This window comes from Monomorium pharaonis, chromosome 1, assembly GCF_013373865.1.
Source record: "Monomorium pharaonis isolate MP-MQ-018 chromosome 1, ASM1337386v2, whole genome shotgun sequence".
In the NCBI taxonomy this organism is placed as follows: domain Eukaryota; kingdom Metazoa; phylum Arthropoda; class Insecta; order Hymenoptera; family Formicidae; genus Monomorium; species Monomorium pharaonis.
In genome coordinates, this window is record NC_050467.1 from 9,348,158 (window position 1) to 9,370,791 (window position 22,634).

General features: G+C 33.1%; 1 protein-coding gene across 12 annotated transcripts in view; it reads right to left on the reverse strand.

Moving 5' to 3' along the window:
* LOC105833995 (FAST kinase domain-containing protein 2, mitochondrial) overlaps positions 1-22,634 on the reverse strand; it is an 85,856-nt gene that overhangs the window by 45,076 nt on the left and 18,146 nt on the right. For 5 of the 12 annotated variants that reach the window (XM_036286142.1, XM_036286153.1, XM_036286144.1 and 2 more), the window contains 2 exons: positions 7,850-8,039; positions 2,669-2,841 (listed from right to left, as the gene is read on the reverse strand). In XM_036286142.1, the coding sequence (XP_036142035.1) occupies positions 2,669-2,798 (130 nt within the window). In that variant the 5' untranslated portion in view covers positions 2,799-2,841; positions 7,850-8,039. Of the gene's footprint in view, positions 1-2,668; positions 2,842-4,332; positions 4,440-7,849; positions 8,040-22,634 lie in introns of those variants that run through there. The other 7 variants (XM_036286166.1, XM_036286163.1, XM_036286160.1 and 4 more) reach the window with 4 other exon arrangements.

Below are 22,634 nucleotides of genomic sequence, written 5' to 3' on the forward strand. Positions count from 1 at the left end.
ATCGTATGTAATTTTGCACACAAAACACCTTAAAACCATTGTGTTTAGCTTTTAAAGGTAAAGACAAACGTGTATCGTTATACCAAAGCGAGATGAAGATAGAGTATTAAATTTAATACTACGCTACTACCAGAATTCTGGAGGGGGACGAAATAACAAATCAGAAGCTTGCAAGAGAGATAAACATAGGCCTGTAGTACCTCTCACTCTAAAGCAGGCGCGCGCTTGCCCATCGCAATGCTCAGTCCATTCTATATGTCGATGGTATCGACATGTAGTAGAACGTATCGACAGCCTCCAAGTTTCACAAAGGCCGGCCAAAAAACTTAAATTGCAATCGGCTATAGTGAATGCGGAAGTACATTGTAACAACTGTATCATAATGCACCCGGTAGAACCCCTCTCAACGCACTAGTAATGAGTGTAAGTCTGCGCGAGACATTCGCTGTAGTTGATTCATTAATAATACTAGAAAAAATGTCAAAATATAAAATAGTAAACGATAAAGATGGAAATAAAAATGAAAATAAAAATAAAAATAAAATTAAAATAGAAATAAAATAAATATATAAAAAATTAATATTCAATATTAAAAAAAATGTATATATGTATATATAAAAAATTGTAAAAATGAGTATTATAATGATAATGAATAAATGAGGAAGGAAATAAAATAAAATAAAATTATTGCCTCGCAGAGCTGTCAAATTTTAAAGAGAGAGAAAATGTATATATATGCCTTGGTCACTAAGTAAAATTAACTTACATTACTAATCAATATGATTATGAATGTCAAAGATGTAAATCCAGATGTCAATACATGTGAGCCGAGACGAGTCCCTCGTAGGAGCAATGCAAACCTGAATACAGTGTATTATCCCGGGGAGGAATAATCTCGACGCTCCATCCAGAACCGAGAGTAATTATTAGAACACATACTGCCTCCAGACCACTAATGGAACTAAACAATAACAGGAGCACTCTCCTTTAAATTTTCCGAAGGTTCTCGAATATAAAAATCCAATTAAACTTTACGTTAATGGTCGAAAAGTAGCAAAAATGTCAGGATATAACCGTTGAGATCCCTCTCCGTTAGCATCGGTTTTCGAACTGATCGGCACGAGGTCAGAGCGCCGTATACATCAAAACATGTTGTTATGACTATCTATCACTTAACTCTTTTAAAATAGCAAAATACGATTCATCCAACAACTCAGTGTCTTTGTTTAGATTGATGCCATTATTTTGTTCTTTTATGTGGATCATTTCAGCCACCATTCTTTTATGGTAATTGTGTTCTGTTTCTAGGATTTTTACATGATTTTAATCAAATTTGTGATTCTTCGATAGGATGTGTTCAGTGACTACCGAATGTTTGGACATCTCTAATTTGAAATTGTTTCAATGCTCTCTGATTCTCGTCCCAAGCTGTCTCTTTGTTTTCCCCACGTACAAAGCCTCGCAGTCCTCGCAATTGATTTTATAAACGACATTATTATTGCATAGCAAGTCGTTACCGTCTTTATGGACTTTAATGAATTTATTTAATTTATTTATAACTCTAAAGCCCACCGTAAACTCACCGCCGTCGATGACCGTCACGACAGACCTAGCTATTGGTTGCACGTATGGAACCACAACGTATTTCTTTTTTTCTTTTTTTTTTCCGAATCAGAAAGTTGGACATTGTTAGAATTGATTTTGTTATAATTAATTTTTTTCAGTCTTAAGTTGATTTTTTTGAAAATTAAATCCAAGCTAACTTTGCAATTCTGACCTTGGATTCGGATTCAGCGGGTCAAAATACATAAGGATTGACTAATCTAGTCCGCCGGACCAACCACTTTTTTGTGTGCCTGTGTAATTAGTTCCAAATTTGTTTTATAAAATTCAGGGTCCTAACGTAAAAAATAACGATCCACCAGCCTAATAATTGTGCCTTTTTTGTGAAAAGGGATACTGAGACCTAAAATTTAAGAATCTTCCGGAGAAAGTGAGTTTCTGGTACCAATTAAATTTTATATAATCATTCTTAACAAAAATTGTTGTGTCCAAGAAGTTAATTTTATTTCCTCCGTTTCCCAAGGTAAACTGTAAACCGCGTTAGATGCATTTAAAACGTCATGTATAGAAGTCGAAGGCACTCCCATTAAAATGTCATCGACATAACGCAAGTGAAATAAAAACCGGAAAATTGAAAGTACTCAGCACCCTCTTCTCCAAATCTTGCATGACTAATCCGCTATAACAAGGGAAAGCCCAAAGCTGATTGTCCCAAAGCATTGTTCATATATATTATTATTAAAACTAAAAAAGGTTGAATACTAGTCGTATTGCCTTCAAGAATTCCTCCTTAGAAACATTACATTCTTTTGATACGTATCTCTATTTCTGTTCGCGCAATAACTACAGCGCTGACTCCCTGTAGCCCGTTTATTATTTAATATATTATTTTGAATTATTGGAGTCCCAGCTAATTTGATCAATTTGTTTGAGTTTAAAAGTAATATTCCAGTAAAGTATTGTATTAAATAGACATTTTTTACATATTTTTAATTTTTTTTATTGCAATGATAAATCTAAACAATTATTTTAATTCTCCAAAAGTAAGACTTTTAACTCGTTTTATTTGTAATATAAATATGTATAAAATTCGGTGCTTACTTACCTGTTAAACTAGTAGTGTAAGCTCGTGTTATTTTCTGTATTGATTGCAATGGCACTATATAATTTGATAGAACTGTCCAATTGCGCGCTATTGGATATAATCGCAGCAATCTCTTTAGAGTCCCATTCATTCTACTGATAAATAATTGTTATTGCGTTGCAAAAGTCTGAAAACTAGAAAATATAAATTGTGTACACTTGTATACTTAAATTTTATCAATCAATTTATTTTTAAAAAATTAAAACAAGAAGAAATTATTATATAATATTGAATTAACGCTTTAGAAAGATTAAATTACAACATTCAAAATACGAATAAATACTTTAAAATGCAGATTCAACATTAAAAGAACATTTAATGTCAGTTGATTCAATTTTTGCTGAATGTCTCATAAATATTACAATTCAATTTTCAGGAACATTATTCAATATTGATTTAACATTTATTCAATGTATATGCAAACAATATGTAAATTTTATATATTATATATTTGATCAAAAAGCAATTTTGATCAAATTTCCAGTATTTAGAACACTGTCAGTATTTAAACTATCATTTATTTCCAAATAAAAGTAAACTTGAAATTTACGAAGCACTTTAATCTCAATTAGTATTTTTTAGGATTCTTGGATAAATAAGCCGAATATACTGTGAACATGTTAAAACGCATATCGGTACAAATTTAATAGATGAAATATTATAGAAATACTTTAATGTTTCATTATTGTTATCATTTAAGTCCTTCTTAGGTAAACCCAAATAATACAACTTTAAAAGCACAAGTCGCAATATTATTATAGATCTGTCAATAAACATTTCAATGAAATATTTTTTACTTACATCAAGTTGGAGGTTTACATATATACAATGTAAACTGTAAACTATATTTTATGTCATCTATGTAAAGTAATTTATGAATCGTGAATCAAAGATTCAGTGTTCAAAAATAGTGAAAATTATATAGTTTCTTGATTTTTAATATATTTTTATTTTGTCAATACTGTAAAGTCAGCTGTTTCAACAATCTTGAAACTTAATTATTTGTTTTTGTTAAATAGAGTGATTTAGCATTCTTCATCCGTTCAAGTAAAACGAATCATTGAACGATTTACTCATTGGATGTCTCTAGTGGCGCTTTGTTAAGCTTGATCAGGTGCGCATCTAACACGTGTGGAGCACGCTCTATTCCTGTAGGTCACCGCACATACTTTTGCATAACGCGGACTTGGTTAGGTGGTGTGAGAGTGAATGGTCGTGTGGCAACAGTGGTGTGAGAATAGGGATAAGAATAATTGGTATAATAACAAGATTTAGGCTGTGAAAATAGTTGTAAGAGGGAAAAAAGGAGAGTAAAGTTGTTGGATAATTGAAGGCAACGTGGTAGAAATAGGAGATAAGGTCAGAATCTGGATAAAAGATCACGGAAATGGAAGTTAGGATACATCGTGCGCGGGAAAATGTATAAAGAAAAGAGTGGAAAGAGGTAAAGGATGTTGGAAGAGGGCTAGAGGAATCGAATAGGTAAGACATAAGATAAATACGTGAGTCACAGTGGAAGTGATAGAGAATTATAAGGAAAGAATGAGTATAGAAATGAGCTAAAGAAAGTTAGAAAAGTACCAATAAAATTGTATCCTTCGCTTCTTTTAATTTAAATTCTTTACCTTAATATTTTCTCTTGTCTTATCTCTCTCGTGCATCTCTGAGCTAACCTTTTCTTGTTTCCGGTCCAGAAAGTCCTTTAAATTACACAGGCACACAAAAAAAAGTGGTTGGTCCGGCGCCCTAGACTAGTCAATCCTTATGTATTTTGATCCGCTGAATCCGAATCCAATGTCAGAATTGCAAAGTTCGCTCGCATTTCCTAACCTCAAAAAAAAAATTTTTTTTTAATGTTGGTCTGGCGGACCAGACTAGTCTATCCCTACGTATTTTGACCAGCTGAATTCAAATCCAAGGTCAGAATTGCTGAATTGGATCATTTTTTTCTAACCTAAAAAAAAATTTTTTTTATGTTGGTCCGGCGGACCAGACTAGTCTATCCTTATGTATTTTGACCCTCTAAATCCAAATTTAATGTCAGAATTGCTGCATTGGCTCATTTTTTCCTAATCTCAAAAAACACCTTGTTAAAGCAGATTGGATCACAAATGTATAATCCAGAACGTGCAGGCTTGCGTAACCACATTACCCGGGGAAAATTCAATACGTATGACAAGTTTGAGCTTCTGTAAATAGCGTAGAAAATTCACTCCCTTTTTCTATTATATCTCTTTTATTCTCGAAGGTTCTGTGCAATGGATTTCTCTTACGTTTCTTTCTTTTCACAGACATCACGTTTGAGCGTCCAGCAGAAATCAGCCATCATATTCACATCCCATTTGCCTTGATATCGATACTCCATCTCCTTGATGTCCTGATAAAATCTTTCTCCCTCTTCTTCACTATAATCACCTAGATTTTCTGGGAAGTAGTTGATATGAGAATCTAAGAAATGCAATTTAAGTTTCATTAGGTAACCTAGTTTTCTATAGTTCTCCATCATTTCCGCTACCCTTTCTCTGTAATCTTGACTTTTGTGGTTTCCTAGAAAATTTTCCCCGGGTAATGTGGTTACGCAAGTCTGCACGTTCCGGATTATACATTTGTGATCCAAACTGCTTTTACAAGGTGTTTTTTGAGATTAGGAAAAAATGAGCCAATGCAGTAATTCTGACATTGAATTTGGATTCAGTGGATCAAAATACATAAAGATAGACTATTCTGGTTCGCCGGACCAACATAATAAAAAAAAAATTTTTTTGTGTGTTAGGAAAAAATAAGCCAATTCAAAAATTCTAAACTTGGATTTGGATTCAGCGGGTCAAAATACATAAGGATAGACTAGTCTGGTCCGCCGGACCAATATTAAAAAAAAATTTTTTTTGAGATTAGGAAATGCGAGCAATTCTGACATTGGATTCGGATTCAGCGAGTCAAAATACATAAGGATTGACTAGTCTAGGGCGTCGGACCAACCACTTTTTTTGTATGCCTATGTAATTTAAAGGACTTTCTAAACCCGAAACAAGAAAAAGTTAGCTCAGTGATGCAGGAGAGAGATAAGACAAGAGAAAATATTAAGGTAAAGTATTTAAAGGGAAAGAAGCAAAGGATACAATTTTATTGGTATTCCATATAGTACAGACTGCATAAAAGAAGTAAAGAAAAAAGGGTTGCGGTCTTCTTTGGGTTATGGATCAGGACTTGAATGCAGCTTACAATGGTACAAGAAGAAAAAATTCAGGATGTACACAAGAAGAATTTAAGATATAAGAAGAAGTGAAAATGGAAAGAAGATTCGAGAACACAAGGGTGACAGGAAGGATAAAAGAAGGAGTAATAAATACAACAAATTTAGTATGACGAAGACTGGGAAGGGGCTGTACGATGAGTTCATTGTCTTTCAGAGAGCAGATAGTAGATAGTGGAATAGGTTAGGTGCACGTGGAGTAGAGGGATAGGAAAGTAGAGTAGGAGAGAATAGGATTATTAATGTATGTAAGAGAATGGAAGAGGTAGAGCGGTTTAATTATCTTATCGTTATGTTAATTGGTATATTAGAATATTGGAAGTAAGTAGCAAAAAAAATGATTAGGTAAGATTATAGTGAATTCTATGAGAATTCTCTTCTTGGCAATGGATGCTGAAGAGAAAAAATTTGTTGTATAAAAAGGATTCTTGCGATTATAGGGTAAGATAAGATACATTACATTAGGTTTATAGGTATATTTGATAGTGAAAAGCCATGCGACTGAAGATTAAGATAGAAGGATAGTTAAACGGTTAGAAGAATATATGTAAAAATGTAGAAGGTATAATATATAGAATATAGTATGAGATATAGAAAAAATTAAGGTGTCCGGAAAATAGAGTAATTGAATGTAAATAAACATGTAAATGTCAAGAAAAATAATGATTAAGAAATTAGGAGTTTAGATTAAACCAGTATAAGATAAGGTATGGAAGAATGCAAGGTTAAGATTCCTAATGTAAACCAAGTCCCTTCTTGGCATTGTATATGCTTGAAGTAATAAAGATTCCAGGATTGGGAACGTTACCTTAAAAAAGTAACGCGTTACCGTTACCGTTACTTAGAAAGTAACGATTCGTTACTTTTTTCGTTACTTTTTTGAAATGCTAAAGTAAGATGTTAGATTATAAAATTATATTATTTAATAATCAATATTAAAACTTAAAACTTTAAACTAGTTTCTAATATATAGCAAGCTTTTTTATATTAAACTCAACTAATAATTATTCTAATTTTTTATATTAATATCTTTATTTTTTTTATATTTATCTTTATAAGAATTTATATTGTAATTTACAAATGTCATTTTGTCAAAAATTTTTAATAAACTTTTTTAAAAATTAATGTTGTTATATAAGCATTCCAATATTCACTGCCAGTATTGAAAATCTATAGTTCACGTTTCATATACATATATTATAGACTTTTAGACTTTTAGAACTAGCAGTGACTATCGGAATGCAGCTTAAGATATAAGGTAGAGAATATTTTTCAAACATATATTTAAAATATATTATAAAATATAAAAATAAATATTTTATAATTGCATTTATTGCACGTAACCTATAGTTTAGTAGATAGGTTATACATTGTATGTATTTACGTATTGAAGACGGCTATCTAGAGTCTTTTAAATTTCAAAATAAAAGGTTCACGCATCGCATCAACAGGATATTTCAACAGGGCATTCTCATGTGAAATTGACTTCCAGCGCCCTATATCGGAATATTTTTATCCAATCAAGAATAATGCGCGCGACCAGCACGCGATCTATTGCGTGAACAAATATAAAAGATAATAGGAAACTAAAGTAACGATAAAAGTAACGGCTGAATTCGTTATCGTTACTGTAAAAATGTAACGACGTTACCGTTACTGTTACAGACATAAAAAAGTAACGATCGTTATCGAAAAAAAGTAACAAAAACGGTAACGGCGTTACAAGTAACGCGTTACTTCCTAACCCTAAATTCTATTTTACTTTTGCATAACGCATAAGAGAATCAATTAATCAGAATCGTCTATTTCCCTCCCCAGAATAGAAATAAAGATCTGTGATCGGTTAATTCTCTTAGGCGTTATGCAGAAGTCTGTGCTTCCACTCTTACCTGTAATGGTCTCAGTTGCGTTGAGTCGCGTTTAGTTATGTTGCGATTACTGTTCAGTTCGTTCCTTCTTTTTGTCGTGCACAATTAGCATTATAATGAACTATCTTGCGATCACATATGCATTTTATTCCACCCTGAATTATCATCAGTTTCTATATTATTCCATTTATAATAATCCATTGCTTATTGTCTATATAAAAAGAAATCGCAAACATAATGTAAATATGTAAAAGGCATGATAGAGTCTCGCGTTAAGAATATGCGCAGCGGAAATCTACCAAGTTGCATTAATTGAATTCTTGTAAATATTGTACATAAATCTTTTTGTTCATTTGCACAAATAAAGAGTGTAGCAGGATAAGCATGTGTGTGCTGCCCCCGCACGAATTTGATTGAGATTTTTACAAAAAGTTGGCATTAATGTGAGATTAAATTTTTTTAAGTATTATATCTGAAATTATTATAATAATTTTTATTGGGAACTATGGAGAAAAGAAAAATTGAAAAAAAGTTTTTTTTCAAAAACGGCTAAACCAATTTTGATTTAAAAAAATGTTATGGGTTTTAATCCCACAATGTTATGAAAAATTACGGAATTTTTTTTTCAAAAAATACGGGTTAAAAAAATTGTTAAAACCTTTTTGAATTTTTTAAATGTGATTCAGATAAGATATTGTCACCATTTTTTATAGAAAAAATCTATGACTTCCCTAGGATGACATATTTAAGTTTCAAAATGATCGGAAAAATACTACATATATATATATATATATATATATATATATATATAATTTATATACATATTTTATAATGTATACGTATATATTATTAAATATATATACAGGGTGATTGGCTATAAACGTACAACCAATAAAAATTAAAAAGCATCGAGATAAGTACAACAAACGGGAAACAATCAGAATCAACTACATAAAGTTTTGAGAAAAATTGCCAAGATGTGCGACTAAACACGCATTGGACAAGGATCGTAAGCCTCAATCACCTTGTATATACTTTATCCAAAATTATCTTTTTAAAAAAGTAAAGAAAGGTGCCGAGTGTACGGCTTTTCTTTGAGAAAAAAAATCACAAATCTTAGATAATACTTTTTATCAAATTCAACTAAAACAATACATAAATAAATAAATATATACATATATTTATGTCTATATAGTACCCTTCCGATCATTTTGAAACTTAAATATGTCATACTAGGGAAGTCATAAATTTTTTCTACAAAAAATGGTGATAGTATGAGTCCCATAAAAAACAATTCAAAAATATTTTGACAATTTTTTTGGACTCGTATTTAAAAAAAAATTCTTTAATTTTTTTATAACATTGTGGGGTGAAAATCTATAACATATATTTTTTTATTAAAATCGGTTGTCGTTTTAAAAAAAAAATTTTTTTTTCTTTTTTTCCCACAATTTTCATAAAAATTATTTTTTAGATATAATACTTGAGGAAATTTAATCTCACATCAATGCCAACTTTTTGTAAAAATTTTAATTAAATCCGTGCGAGGACAGCACACATGCTTATCCTGCTATGCCCTTTCATATCGCAAACATTTATTTAAACCGTTACGTTTTAATGCATTTCGACCATGCTTAACCGTTGAGGTATTATTTTTCGCAATAAATTTATTTTTCGGATAAAGAGGAATTTTAAGATGTTCCTGAGCATCAATATCTAGCTTAGTAACGAGGTGTGATCAGCGGAGAAGGCGCTGGTGGAGAGAGAGAGTGGCAGAAGAAAGTGAGTAATAGTTGTAAACTGAGAAGCGGCGGGGAGCGAGTGAGGGGGAGAAAGTAGGAGAGTAGAGCGCGTGCGCAGCGGGAGTTAAAGCGTGCGCAGGAGAAGATAAGGATTCTGATTGGCTGACCGGAGCGCAGCGATTAGAGGAAGTGTGACACATAGAAACGGATCGATATATCGATGTCGATGAGTTGAGTCGAGCACATGTTAGGAAGGTTAAGAGTAAGGAAAGAGTAGAAGAGAAAGTGAATAAGGGACTAGTAGATCGAGAAAAGAACAAAGCGAGGGAAGATAAGTAAAAGGAAATGAAAGAAATAAGAGAAAGAAAATATATGAAAAACTAAGGGAGATGAGAAAGTGTATGGAAGAGTTGGTAATAATAATAATAAAATTGTGCGAGGAAGTGAGTGGAGGAAAAGAAGGAGAGAGAAGGGCAAAGAAGTAAGTGGCTCGGTGATTAAAGCGGACAAAAAAAACAGAAGGAGGAGCAGGAGGAGGAGATTGCAGGAGGGGATAAGAAAACGGAGGTACAGTATGAAGAAGGTACAGACTGGAGGACAGGAGCAATAGTGGAAAAAGAGACATGTAGGAGTGAAGAGATTCAAAAGAGAAAGCAGAAAAAGAGGGAGAGGAGCGAAGAAGATAGAGAGATGGGAGAGGATGGAAAGAGGAGAGGTAGAAAGCGGAAAGCAAGAAGAGAAGTCATAAAGGGCATCGGAGATAAGAGTGGATTGGAGGAGAAAGAAAACAGATGGAGGGGAGAAGAGAGGAGGCGCAACAAGAAGGGGCAAGCAAGTAGGAGGATAGTAGGAGCAAAGATGTTGAAAGAAGAAAAAAAAAGAAGGTAAGAAGAGAAAGTGGAGAAAGAAGAAAGAGAAGAATGTGGCAGGAGTAGGAGAGAAAAAGAAAAGGCGCTGCACGGTAGAACAGGTGAGCAGGAGGAAAGGCGGGAAGGAAGAGTCAGGTAGCAGAAATGAGAAGCAAAAAAAGATGTAGAGAGAGAGAAAGTGGAGGAGCAAAGAAAAAGAACAGGAGGAGTGGGTTATGGCGGTCGAGGAAGAATCTAAGGAGAACTGGAAGGGAGGTGAGAGAAAAAAGAAGGAAATTATGTGGGTGAAGAAGTCAGAGAGCAGAGAGATTCTGGAGGTAGAGGGGGAGCACAATAAGAAAGAAGAGGGGAAAGAAAGGAGTGATGGTGCATGTTGCAGAAAGAAGAGGAGGGTAAGTAGAAGAGGAGCAGAGAAGAAAGGTTAGGAAGAGAAGAGAGGTAGAAAAGGCTAGAAAAAAGGTGCAGGAAATAACGGAGAAGATATGAAGAGAGAAGAGGAAGAAAGCAATGGAAAGGGAGAAGTTGGAGGAGGAGAAACCTGGTATGAAGAGAAGGGGAAGAAAATATGGAGGAAAGATGCTTCATTGAGAGAGTGATAGAGGGAATGTTGAGGAAGAGAGTGAGAATAAGGAGAAAAGGATAAACAAGGCGGGAAGATATGTAATGATTACAGAGTTGAAGGACGTGGTAGATAAGAAGATCTCTTCGAGGGAGAGAGAAATGAGAAGGACATGGGGAGTTTGGGTGGATAAAGATCTAAGTATGGAGGAAAGAAGGAACAAGTGGAGGATAGTAGAAGCGGCTAGAGCGGAAAGAGCGAGGAGAAGAAGTATGGTGCTAACAAACAGAATTATGGGGTGGAGGAAAGAAGGTGGAATCAGGACGGCGTGAAGGCGATGGAAGAAAGAAGAGAAGAGAGAAAATTAAGGGGGCAGGTGTTCAGATAGAAGAAGGGGGAAATAAAGTGACAGAGGAGGGAAGGAGGAGTAAGGATAGGAGAATTTAAATGGAGGGTAAGGGGATAGAAAAGATAAGGTAGAGAGAAAAATAGCGGAAAGTGGAGAGAAAGCAGAGAGAAGAGGAGAGAGAAAAAGAGAGAGAAAAGGAAGCTAGGAGAGTGGGGTTGTAGGTAGGTAAGCGTGGGAAGAACAAATGTTTGTGAGGCTGCCCTATGGCCAAGACGTGAAGGGAATCATAAAATATTTTGTATATTTTTTATAGGATATGTAACAATTGACGGTGAGAGAGGAAAGAAGGTAGATGTAAGAGGTTTGGTGGTCCTCTGAAAACATCCAGCAACCCTCAAAGGAGTCCGTAATAAACCATTTATTATTATTAGATGTATAAATTAAATTTTTAGATATAAGTATTTATTAGAAGTATTATAAATAATTACTTTGGCAGATTAGTGCATTAGATTTAAAATTTAAATTTGAATATGTTACTTATATGTAAGCAATAATTATAAATAATATATATATGATTTATTATTAAATTTTATTAGATTAGTAATAATTATAATTGTTGTTTTAATTAATTGTTTTAATTGCATTTTTAACTTTAGTAAAACGTAAAATTTTAGGATATATTCAATTACATAAGGGTCCTAATAAAGTTGAATTGGGAGGGGGAGGAGGCATTATACAAGCATTTAACGATGCTATTAAATTATTTACCAATTTTTTTTATTGTAAAGTCAAATAATTATTTATATTATATTTATACTGTTTTATTATGTTTATTTATATTATGTAATTCATCAATGAGTGGTTTCATTACTAATATTTATTTTATAAATTATTCTCTATTAATTGTAATTATTATTTTAATTATAATAAGTTATATATTTTTGTTAATAGGTTGATCTTCAAATTCTTTATATTCTTGATTTGGAACAATGCGGGTAATTTTGCAGGTATTATGAGGTTAGATTTATTATTTTAATTTTAATAATTTTTTAAGTAAAAAATTTGTTAATTTTATAAAGTGACAGAATTATATATGATCTCTATTAATATTAATGGCTTTATTTTTAGTTTATTTTATTAGAATTTTAAATTAAACCAAACTATGGATTTTATTGAAAAGTCGAAGTTAGTGTCTAAGTTTAATATTAAATATTTTAGAAGAGAGAGGGATTTGCGTTGATTTTTATAGCTGACAAGGGAACCTCGCGAACTCGAAAATTCAGATTTTAATAAAACTTGGCATAAATGTAGAGGGGGTGAATACATGAATTTAGAAATTTTTAGTTGGTGCCCAAAAACGGTTTGAAGGGGTAAAACCACTCTTCAAAGTTGAGACGATTTTTGCGGTTTTTCGATATATCTCGTAAATTAAACAAAATATTAAAAAATGTTTCGTACGAAAATTTTACAGTATAAATACCTTTATTTAACTATGCTATTTATTAAAAAAAATTTTTTTATAATTTTTTTTTCCCAAAAAATGAATAGCGTAGTTAAATGGAGGTATTTATGCTGTAAAACTTTTGCATGAAACATTTTTTAATATTTTGTTTATTTTACAAGATATATCGAAAAACTGCAAAAATGGCTCTTTGAAGGGTGGTTTTACCCCTTCAAACCGTTTTTGGGCACCAACTAAAAATTTCTAAATTTATGTATTCACCCCCTCTACATTTATGCCAAGTTTCATTAAAATCAGAATTTACGGGTTCGCGAGGTTCCCTTGTCAGTATGGTGCGATTGTTTTTTTTAGATATTTAAGTTTACTATTATTAACAAATTTAATTCTTTAAGTACATATTTTATTCTTTAAGTATATATTTATGTATCAATATTATATTAAAATTTGTGATTTTTATACAAAGTTTGTTGCCACGAATGCTATAATGAATTGATAGATGTATGGAGTGGGCTTCGTTTGCCTACATTCCTGATTGCCTACAGCTTCGTTTGCACACTAATTTTGCAGAGATGCTCGATTGCCTACAGCTTCGTTTGCACACACAAAAATAATTAAGGTACAAGAATAGGATTGCACACATGACATTATTGCGCACATGCACATTGGACACATGATAATATTGCGCTGATACACATTGCACACATGACACTATTGTACACATGCACATTGTACACGACATTATTGCACACTTAAGATAAAGAAATAATATTAACACATTGCACACATGCACATTGCACGACACTATTGCACACATTCGGATTGCGCACATGATATTATTACGCTCATGCACATTGCACACATGACACCATTGCGCTTATACACTCTGTAAGCAAGAAGAAGAGAGTGAATCTCAAATGCGACATACAGTGTAAAACGGACACCACCAATCAAATTTTATAAACTTATCCTAACATTAACTAAAGCAGTAATCTGATTGATGGCCGTTTTACACTGTGCGCATTTGGGACACTCCTGCGGAAGATACGGCGCACGATTCCGATAACCTGGGATCCATGATTTGACGATGGTTTTTGATAGTATTTTTTATGCTAAACAAAAAGTTGTATAAATCTTATAGGGCTAACTGCTTTAGTTTTCAAGATATACCATATTAAAAATAAAAATAAAAGTAGATAAAAAATAAAAAAAGAAGTAGGTAGACCTTGCTTTGCGTGAAAAGTCGCAAACCTGTGTTACAATACTATGGAACAATACGAAGCGTGGATACTTTTTCGCTGTATCATACGCTGTGCATATGCGCAATAATGCTATGTGTGCAATCTGAATGTGTGCAATAATGTCATGTGCGCGATGTGCATGTGTTGTGCAATAATGTCGTGTGTGCAATGTGTTAATATTATTTCTTTATCTTATGTTCAATAATGTCATGTGTGCAATGTGCATGTGTGCAACAATGTCATGTGTGCAATGTGTATCAGCGCAATGTTATCGTGTGTGCAATATGCATGTGCGCAATAATGTCATACGTGCAATGTTCATGTGTGCAATGCGTCTGCGCACAATATTATCGTGTATGGGCGCAAAAATGTATGCAATCGTACTCTTGTACCTTAATTATTTTCATGTGTGCAAAGCTGTAGACAATCGAGCATCTCTGCAAAATTTGTGTGCAAACGAAGTTGTAAGCAATCGGGATTATAGGCAAACGGGACCTTTCCCTCCCAGAAAACATATTTTTATAACAAAGGTTTACTAATCTTTGTTACAATGCCCTCTCATCATTGACTTCGTGCAATTTGAATTAGAGTATTATAATATTATTTATATATATATGTGTGTGTGTATATATATATATATATACACTGGCGCAAAAAAAAAATTTTAGACCGATTTTTAGGCAATATTCAAAGTGATGCAACTTTGCGAAAAATCATCCAAATTACATGTACTTTTTTTTAAATTGAAGGGCAAAGACTCTACTTTAAGAATCCTTAGGCAAAAGTTTAATTTTTTAAGTGCAAACTTTTTGTATCGCATAAAAACCAAACATGTTTTTTTTAATTGAAAAAAGTAAAAGTTTGTTATCATTTTTCACAAGTTTTTCGTTAAAATCTGGCTAATATTAATCCAGATTCTTAAAGTTCATTCTTTTCTAAGCAATAAAAAAAAATACATGTCGATACAATATTTTTTGTTCATTGCACACTAGTTTGAAATTTGCACTGCATTTTAGGATATTTTAACAAATAAATGCGGTATTTTTTTAATCATGAATTTTGAGTGTCAATATAATATTGCACATTGATTTTATTCGTGTTTAACTCAATTATATCACCGTCATCAAAGTGACCCGATGTGCACCACGTGGAGAACGATCAGATTTTGTACATCAGATCATGTGGATCTAAAAAGACTGATTTTTTAAAATAAAATTTGAACTTTTATTTTTTATGTATGAGTATGTGTATATGTATGTTTATGTGTATGTGTGGGTTTATGAGTATAGATGAATGTGATCTTCTGTTGACTTCAGTGAAATTGGTGCGTCAGCTATCCGTTATATTCAAATCAGTAAGTACAAATTTCTACTGATGAATTTCAGAGTCACATAATGTACAAAATCCGATCGTCATTCTCCACGTGGTGCACATCGGGTCACTTTGATGACGACGGTATGATTGAGTTAAACACGAATAAAATCAATGTGCAATATCATATTAATACTCAAAATTCATGATATTAAAAAAAATACCGTATTTATTCGTTAAAATACCTTAAAATGCAGTGTAAACTTCAAACTGGTGTGCAATCAACAAAAAATATCGTATCGACATGTATTTTTTTGAAATTGCTTAGAAAAGAATGATCTTTAAGAATCTGAATTAATATTAGTAAAATTTTAACGAGAAACTTGTGTAAAATGATAACAAACTTTTACTTTTTTCAATTAAAAAAACATGTTTTATTTTCATGCAATACAAAAGATTTACACTTAAAAAATCAAACTTTCGCGTAGGGATTCTCAAAGTAGAATCTTTGCCCTTCAATTTAAAAAAAAGTACATGTAATTTGGATAATTTTTCGCAAAGTTGCATCACTTTAAATATTGCCTAAAAATCAATCAAAAATTTTGTTTTACTTTTTTTGCGCCAGTGTATTTATGTTTTTATAAATCCACTAATTTTTATACAAATTTTAAATAAAACTAAAAAAAGAAAATATTTTATGTTAAAAGAATTACTCACATGCAAAATATTAACTGATAATCAAGAAGAAATGTGTATACTTTCAGCAATCATGGATTATAAAGAATGATGAAGAATCATGTCAGACTTGAACGTTGAATCAAGGATTGGAACACTGTTTTCGCCAAGATAAAATATAGATATAATATGACAAATCGTCTTTGTCCTAAATCAAAAATGCCCTTTTCTCTTAAATAATAAATCAATTATTATAAAACAGAATCTCAATTATTGTTTTAAATAAATTATAAAATTAAATTTAAAAAATATAACTTATTCTTTGACCACATAATTGGTTTTTGTTTTACTCTAGGAGAATAAATAGTCTCCTAGAATAATTTCTAATAACTCTCTACACAAAGTGGCTCCATCGTTTAAACTAGCAAGTAAAAAATATAGAACCGGTATATTTTGAGAGCTATAAATTTTATTATTAAAGTATTATTAAAGTATTTTAGTATTATTAAAAATTTAAAGGAATGACAACATTTTTTACACTGTATCGGTGTATGTACTTTTCTATTATAACACAATTTATGCAGTGACACCTGTTTATGTTGCTGGAAAGCATCCTCAGTAGTTATGTCAAAATATGTCGTAATAGAAGAGCATATACAGTAACACTGTGTTTCACTGTGTTAACTGTCGCCTGCTGGAAAGCTTCCCTTAATTAGGGTTCTGCGCATTTTATTCTGTTAAATTATAAGACATTATGTTGTTAAATGTTGACCAACATTTAAAAAATATCAAACACTAGCTATGTTTTATGAAGAATTATTTTGCTTTCTGATGAATGTCCAAAAAGTAGCATTAGAGGCGCTCTATATCTTTGTATTTCATTAAAAAGTAATGCTAAGACCATAGAAATAATTTATTGACTATGTTTGGAAAAAGCAATTTTAAAACTGCTGTAAGATTCTTCAATACGTTCAGATTCAGATAAAAATAAATCAATTATATAAAAAAATTTAATATTTGCAAAGCTGATTTTTCTGCTGAATGGAATCACTCTGCTTTGGATAGATTGCTAATGATGCTACTCATGTAAAATGCAGATGTTAGAAGTTTTGAAGTAAAAATTAAGAGACACGATAGTGTCTCGCGCCAAGTGAACACGCAGCGCGAGACCGCTGTGTATAATTGCGCGAGTACACAACTTGCAAGCTTGAGACTATCAGACTTTAATAACGACTTAACCGATCAAGTTCTAACTAAACTCAAGCGAAAGTTTGAATTTGATTTGTACAACAAAATTGTTTTTATTTTTACTCTACGTGCTTTACGAATAGAAATATCACGACTCAAAGTCTGAATTATAAATTTTTCACTTAAGATACGTCATCGTCGTTCTTGTCCAGTACATTAATTCAACACTAGAAGAGATTAAGATTTACCTGTAACAGGTCTCTTATAAAGTGTTGATGATACTGTATATGATGATAAATCGCTATCATTCGTGATACAATCGCTTTGTAAGAATAAAAAATACATATTAAGTAATATATCTGTAAATCGTACAGTTAATAATCCCTCATAAGAAAAGTCTCGTAGATCCAATGAGAAATGCGCGTTCGTAGTCGAATATATGCCTTGATGTTGGCAGACGAGTTCGTGGCGGGTTTCACGGCGATAATGTGACAGTTCGGGATTAATGATGTGATGTGCGCGAGGTTAGTGGCAAATAAGTTTTTATTTAGTTTCTGTACGCATTGCAGAGAAAAATTTGGAGATTGTAGTTGATATAACGTACTATGCGTTGTACAATGAGATAAGTATATTATATAAAATTTTCATTTTTTTTAATGAAAATAATTATTTTGAGATAAGTCAATACTTCGTGTCATGTTTTCTTTTTAGTTATATATTAAAAGAAAAAGAAGAAGAAACACTGTATTTGAAATTAAAGTAGAATAGAAAAATAGATAAAAGAAAGAAAAAGTAGGTAAGGAGAGAGAAGAGAAAAAAAGAAAAAATTAAAAATAATTCAAAAAATTAAGAAAAAATTAGAAGAGTAAAATAAAGTTATATACACATAAATTACAATTAATGTATGTTAAAAAGAGTGTTATTGTCAAATTGAGAGAAAAGGAGAGAGAGAGATAGAAGGGAATAACATTGTGTAATAATATCTATATATGTATGTATTCTTGAATGTACTGCGACGTGAATTCCGATCGCGTCTACAACTTCGCCGTGCTCTCAATCTTCTCAAATTCTTAGTTGGGCGCCAGGTGCAGAAATCCGCACCGCATAAAACTCAAAACGCATTCGGTATACGACGGCTAATTACTCGTTAGCTCGCCTCTACACAAAGTGGTAGAAGGGCGAGGTTCTTTCGTTTCGCGGAACAGAAGAGGAGATGTCTTGGTATTAAATAGTCATTACTTTAATAAATACAAAAATAATATATTAAAGATCCAAAATTAACAGGTGAGAACGAAGAACACATGGCAGTCACCAAACATTATTCTTTCATGTGACTGTTTCGTGACTCAATATAATGTTCGCGATACAATGAAATACATACGCTTTAACAAAGTCTAACTATGACTCGGTATCAAACAATACAGTACGTCTAACTCTAACGGCATCCGGAATAGATATTCGGCTCATTACGCGTACCTCAAGATTCCTCGTCCACGGGATCTCGCCTCGGTACGATACATGTAACTTGTGCACTCTCAGTATATTCAAACGTCGAGTAAATCCCGGCCATTTCACCTTAACGCACTATCCCGTCGCCACACTCTCTATCTTTTACAATCTGACTGTCGGTTCGACATTTTCCCTGAGGGAGGAAATGGTAGACGAAAGTATTATATCTAAGAAACGGAGATCGACACAGCCCCGCTGTATGGTGACTTTAACCTCGGCAATTTTTACCCGCGATTACTCTTTACTCTCCCACCGAACGCTAATTATACGATAATCTCTCGCGAAAAGCAGGGCCGGTCGTCTCCGTCCTTATCGCGTGGTCGAAGTGGTGGCCTTAGTCTTTGCGGCGCTGTCGGTGACCGTGGAACCGCTCTAGATGTCGTCTCGCTGAACAGTGAGACGGCGTGAGAGAGCGGGGACACCGCAGGCATCGATTAGGATCTGCGTCCTTGCGCATCGATCCGCGCATCGACTCGCGCACAGGAATCTTCCTGTTGATAGGGTGTCGCTTCTTTCTCTCCGCTCCTGCGGGCCGAGGACGCCTCTGGTCGCGACGCCGCGTAATTTGAAGGCCGCTGGTCTTCATGGATCGATGGCCTACTGCCAGATCTGTATCTCCTGGGAAGGTTGGCTCGGAGTTGATCAAGTTCCGGCGTTCCTGATGTTGGCCTCGATCATCTTTGACTGCTCCGGCTGGGGGTCCTTCATTCGGCTTCACGGAGTACGAAGCGCATGCTATTTTCCCCCGGCGTCGTCCTCGGGAGCATCCCGCTCTTTTCGGCTCGCTCTCATCTCCCCGGTTCCTGAAAGAAGGCGATATGCAGTAGCGACCGCCTCACGATCCTTCACTCTCCTGCCATGATAACTTTGATCGTACTTGCCCTGCTTTTCGATGGTCCGGGATCCCGCCGATCAGCCGCTCCTGTAATTCTCCTCTCTGTCCCTCGACGGCTGCTCCTCTATTACATAAGATCCTTTCGACACACCACTTCTCCCACGGATCGCGCCTTTCGCTTGTCGTATTCCTAAATATCTTACAATATCTTACAATAATATTAAATAGAAAAGGAGAGACCGCCCTCCCGTTCAGGGTACGGAGCGCCCCCAAATGACCTTTCCCGATCGGGCCATTTCGGCCCTTGTGACGGACGAAAAACGTCACAGTACATACAGGCCCGGATTAAGGGGGGGGCTAAGGGGGGCTATAGCCCCGGGCCTCGTTTGTTAGAGGGCCTCACTCGAGCTATTCAAAAATATCTTTCAACTAACTGAAAATATTTTTTAAACGCTAATGCGAGATTCTTTAAAAGATTCGTTATAATTTTTTTTTCTTGAAGGGCATACTTGTGTTGTATTAGATTTTATTTTAAGAAATCCATTGCATAAACATAAATTTTCTGTTAAAAATGAAACAATCTATCAAAGAAAATATATAAACGTGTAAAAATAGAATAATCACTTTATGTATTAAATTATATTAACTACAACAATACTCATTGCACAAAACAGTTTTTAAATAATATAAAAAATATTTACTTTTACTAAAAATAATTTATGTTACAAAAAACAGACTTTTTAACTCTGTAGCATTTCAAATTTCTCATTATCAATAAGCCGTTATTATCTTTAATAGATTTCCTTTTTATAAAATTTTAATGAAACGGTCACTAGAAGCAAATGACACCTTAAAACAGTATTATCAAAAAGCATGGTAGTGCCTCGCGCCAAGTGTACGCGCTGCCTCTTTTACGCGAGACGTCGTTTGTTCCAACAAACGAAAAGCGCAATAGCGCTATGCGTGAAAGCGCGTGTCGCTGGTAACAGCGCTATATGTGTCTTAGCACGTATCGCTGTGCCAGTTGATGCTCGTTTTGATTCCCGGAGAAGAGATCACACGAGATTCTTTGGTTTTAATAGTGATATATTCGCTCAAGCGAGAAGTGTGCAGTGCATATTATTCTGAGTTTTATTTCTTTTATATGACAAAATATTATTAATATAATCGAGTAATAAGCAATTGTGAGCTGTGACAATTTTATATGTAAAATTTCAAAATGTCGAGAAGATTTGAGAGTGGAGCTCAAAAAAGGAAGTTGAGAAAAGAGAGAGAAAATTTTCAAAATAAACTTCCGAAATTGACAGAATATTTTTCATCAAATCAATTAAACTCTCAATCAAATGAGCAAAGACATGCCCAAAGTGACTCTCAATCAAATGAGCAAAGACATGCCCAAAGTGTAGATTATGAAAAGAAAAGTACCGAAAACTATTCTACTTGTAAGACTGAAAACGAAGATATCGCAAATAAAAAAAATCTTAATGTTTACTTGCATACTGAAGATACATATCAGAGTAATAAAGATCGCATTGAAAATGATGTTTATGATAGCGAAAACGAAGTTTCAATTGAAGCTAGTCATACAAATAAAACTGAAAGTTTATCAGTCATAACGACGGAAACAAATGCAGGTATATTTTCACAATTTTATAATTATTCTTAGGATAGACAGAACAACAAAATTATATATTTTTATATTTAAAAAAAATTATTTTTCTTGGAAAAATATAACCAATCTGTAAGTGTACATTTAATTACATGTATAATTTATCATCGTTATTGTCGTGATCTAATATCGATTAATAGATTCATATTTTAGCTTGTAAAATTGATATACGTCATGCTTTCAAACAATCAATGGTTCATTCAATGTCACATATTTACGTAGTCTGCGAAAAAAATCCTTTAATCCTATAGGATATGAAAAACATTATTATGATTAACATAAGTTTTATATCTTTTTGTATCCAACATTTTAGCAGGAACACGGGTTTTGTTTAAAGTATTCATTTTTAAAAATTTGTTTCGTCTAAAGTATTTTTATTTTTACTTTTAGATGTGTTACAAAAAGATCCTGCTTTATGGCCACTAAAATTAAACGAAAATCAGCGTGAAAAATATATAAATGCAGGATACTCGATTTTCCAGAATAAGAATTCTACTTTTAAGTCTTCAAAACGAGAGTACTTAAAACAAAATAGATATTTTTCTCCTAAGTATTTTGAAAGAGAATTGAAAAATGGCGAACGATGTAATCGAAAATGGTTGATGTTTTCTGAATCCACTGGAAAAGTATTTTGCTATGTTTGTAAGCTGTTTTCAAAGGATCATGACAACACGTTTGTGAAGAATGGATTCTCTAATTGGAAAAAAGCCGACGAAACGATTTGCAATCATGAAAATAGTAAAGAGCATAATCGATGTACGGTAGATTGGATTAATTTTATACAAAAAGATGCACACGTCGATAAAGATATGATTAATAAAATGCAATCCGAAATTAAATATTGGACGGAAGTATTAAAAAGAATTCTTGCCGCTATTCGATTTTTATCTGAAAGAGGTCTTTCATTTCGTGGTACTAATGAAGTGATTGGATCATCAAATAATGGTAATTATTTAGGCGTATTAGAATTGATTGGTGAATTTGATCCTTTTTTAAAACAGCATATAAATATGTATGCAAATAAAGGTAGAGGAAATGTTTCCTACTTATCAAAAACTATTTGCGAAGAATTTATTGAATTAATGTCTAGAAAGATTCTAACGCAGATTAAAAATGAGATTAAAGAATCTAAGTATTGGGGACTCATTGTCGATTCTACTCCAGACATTTCGCACGTAGATCAACTATCTGTGATATTTCGATATTATTTCAATGATCATATTCATGAACGATTCTTTTGTTTCCTACAAATTACAAGCCATAAAGGCAAATCATTGAGTACCGAAATATTACAGTTACTTGAAGAACATGATATAAATATAGCTGATTGTCGTGCACAAACGTATGATAATGCTAGTAATATGTCTGGCAAATACTCCGGCCTGCAAGCATGTTTAAAA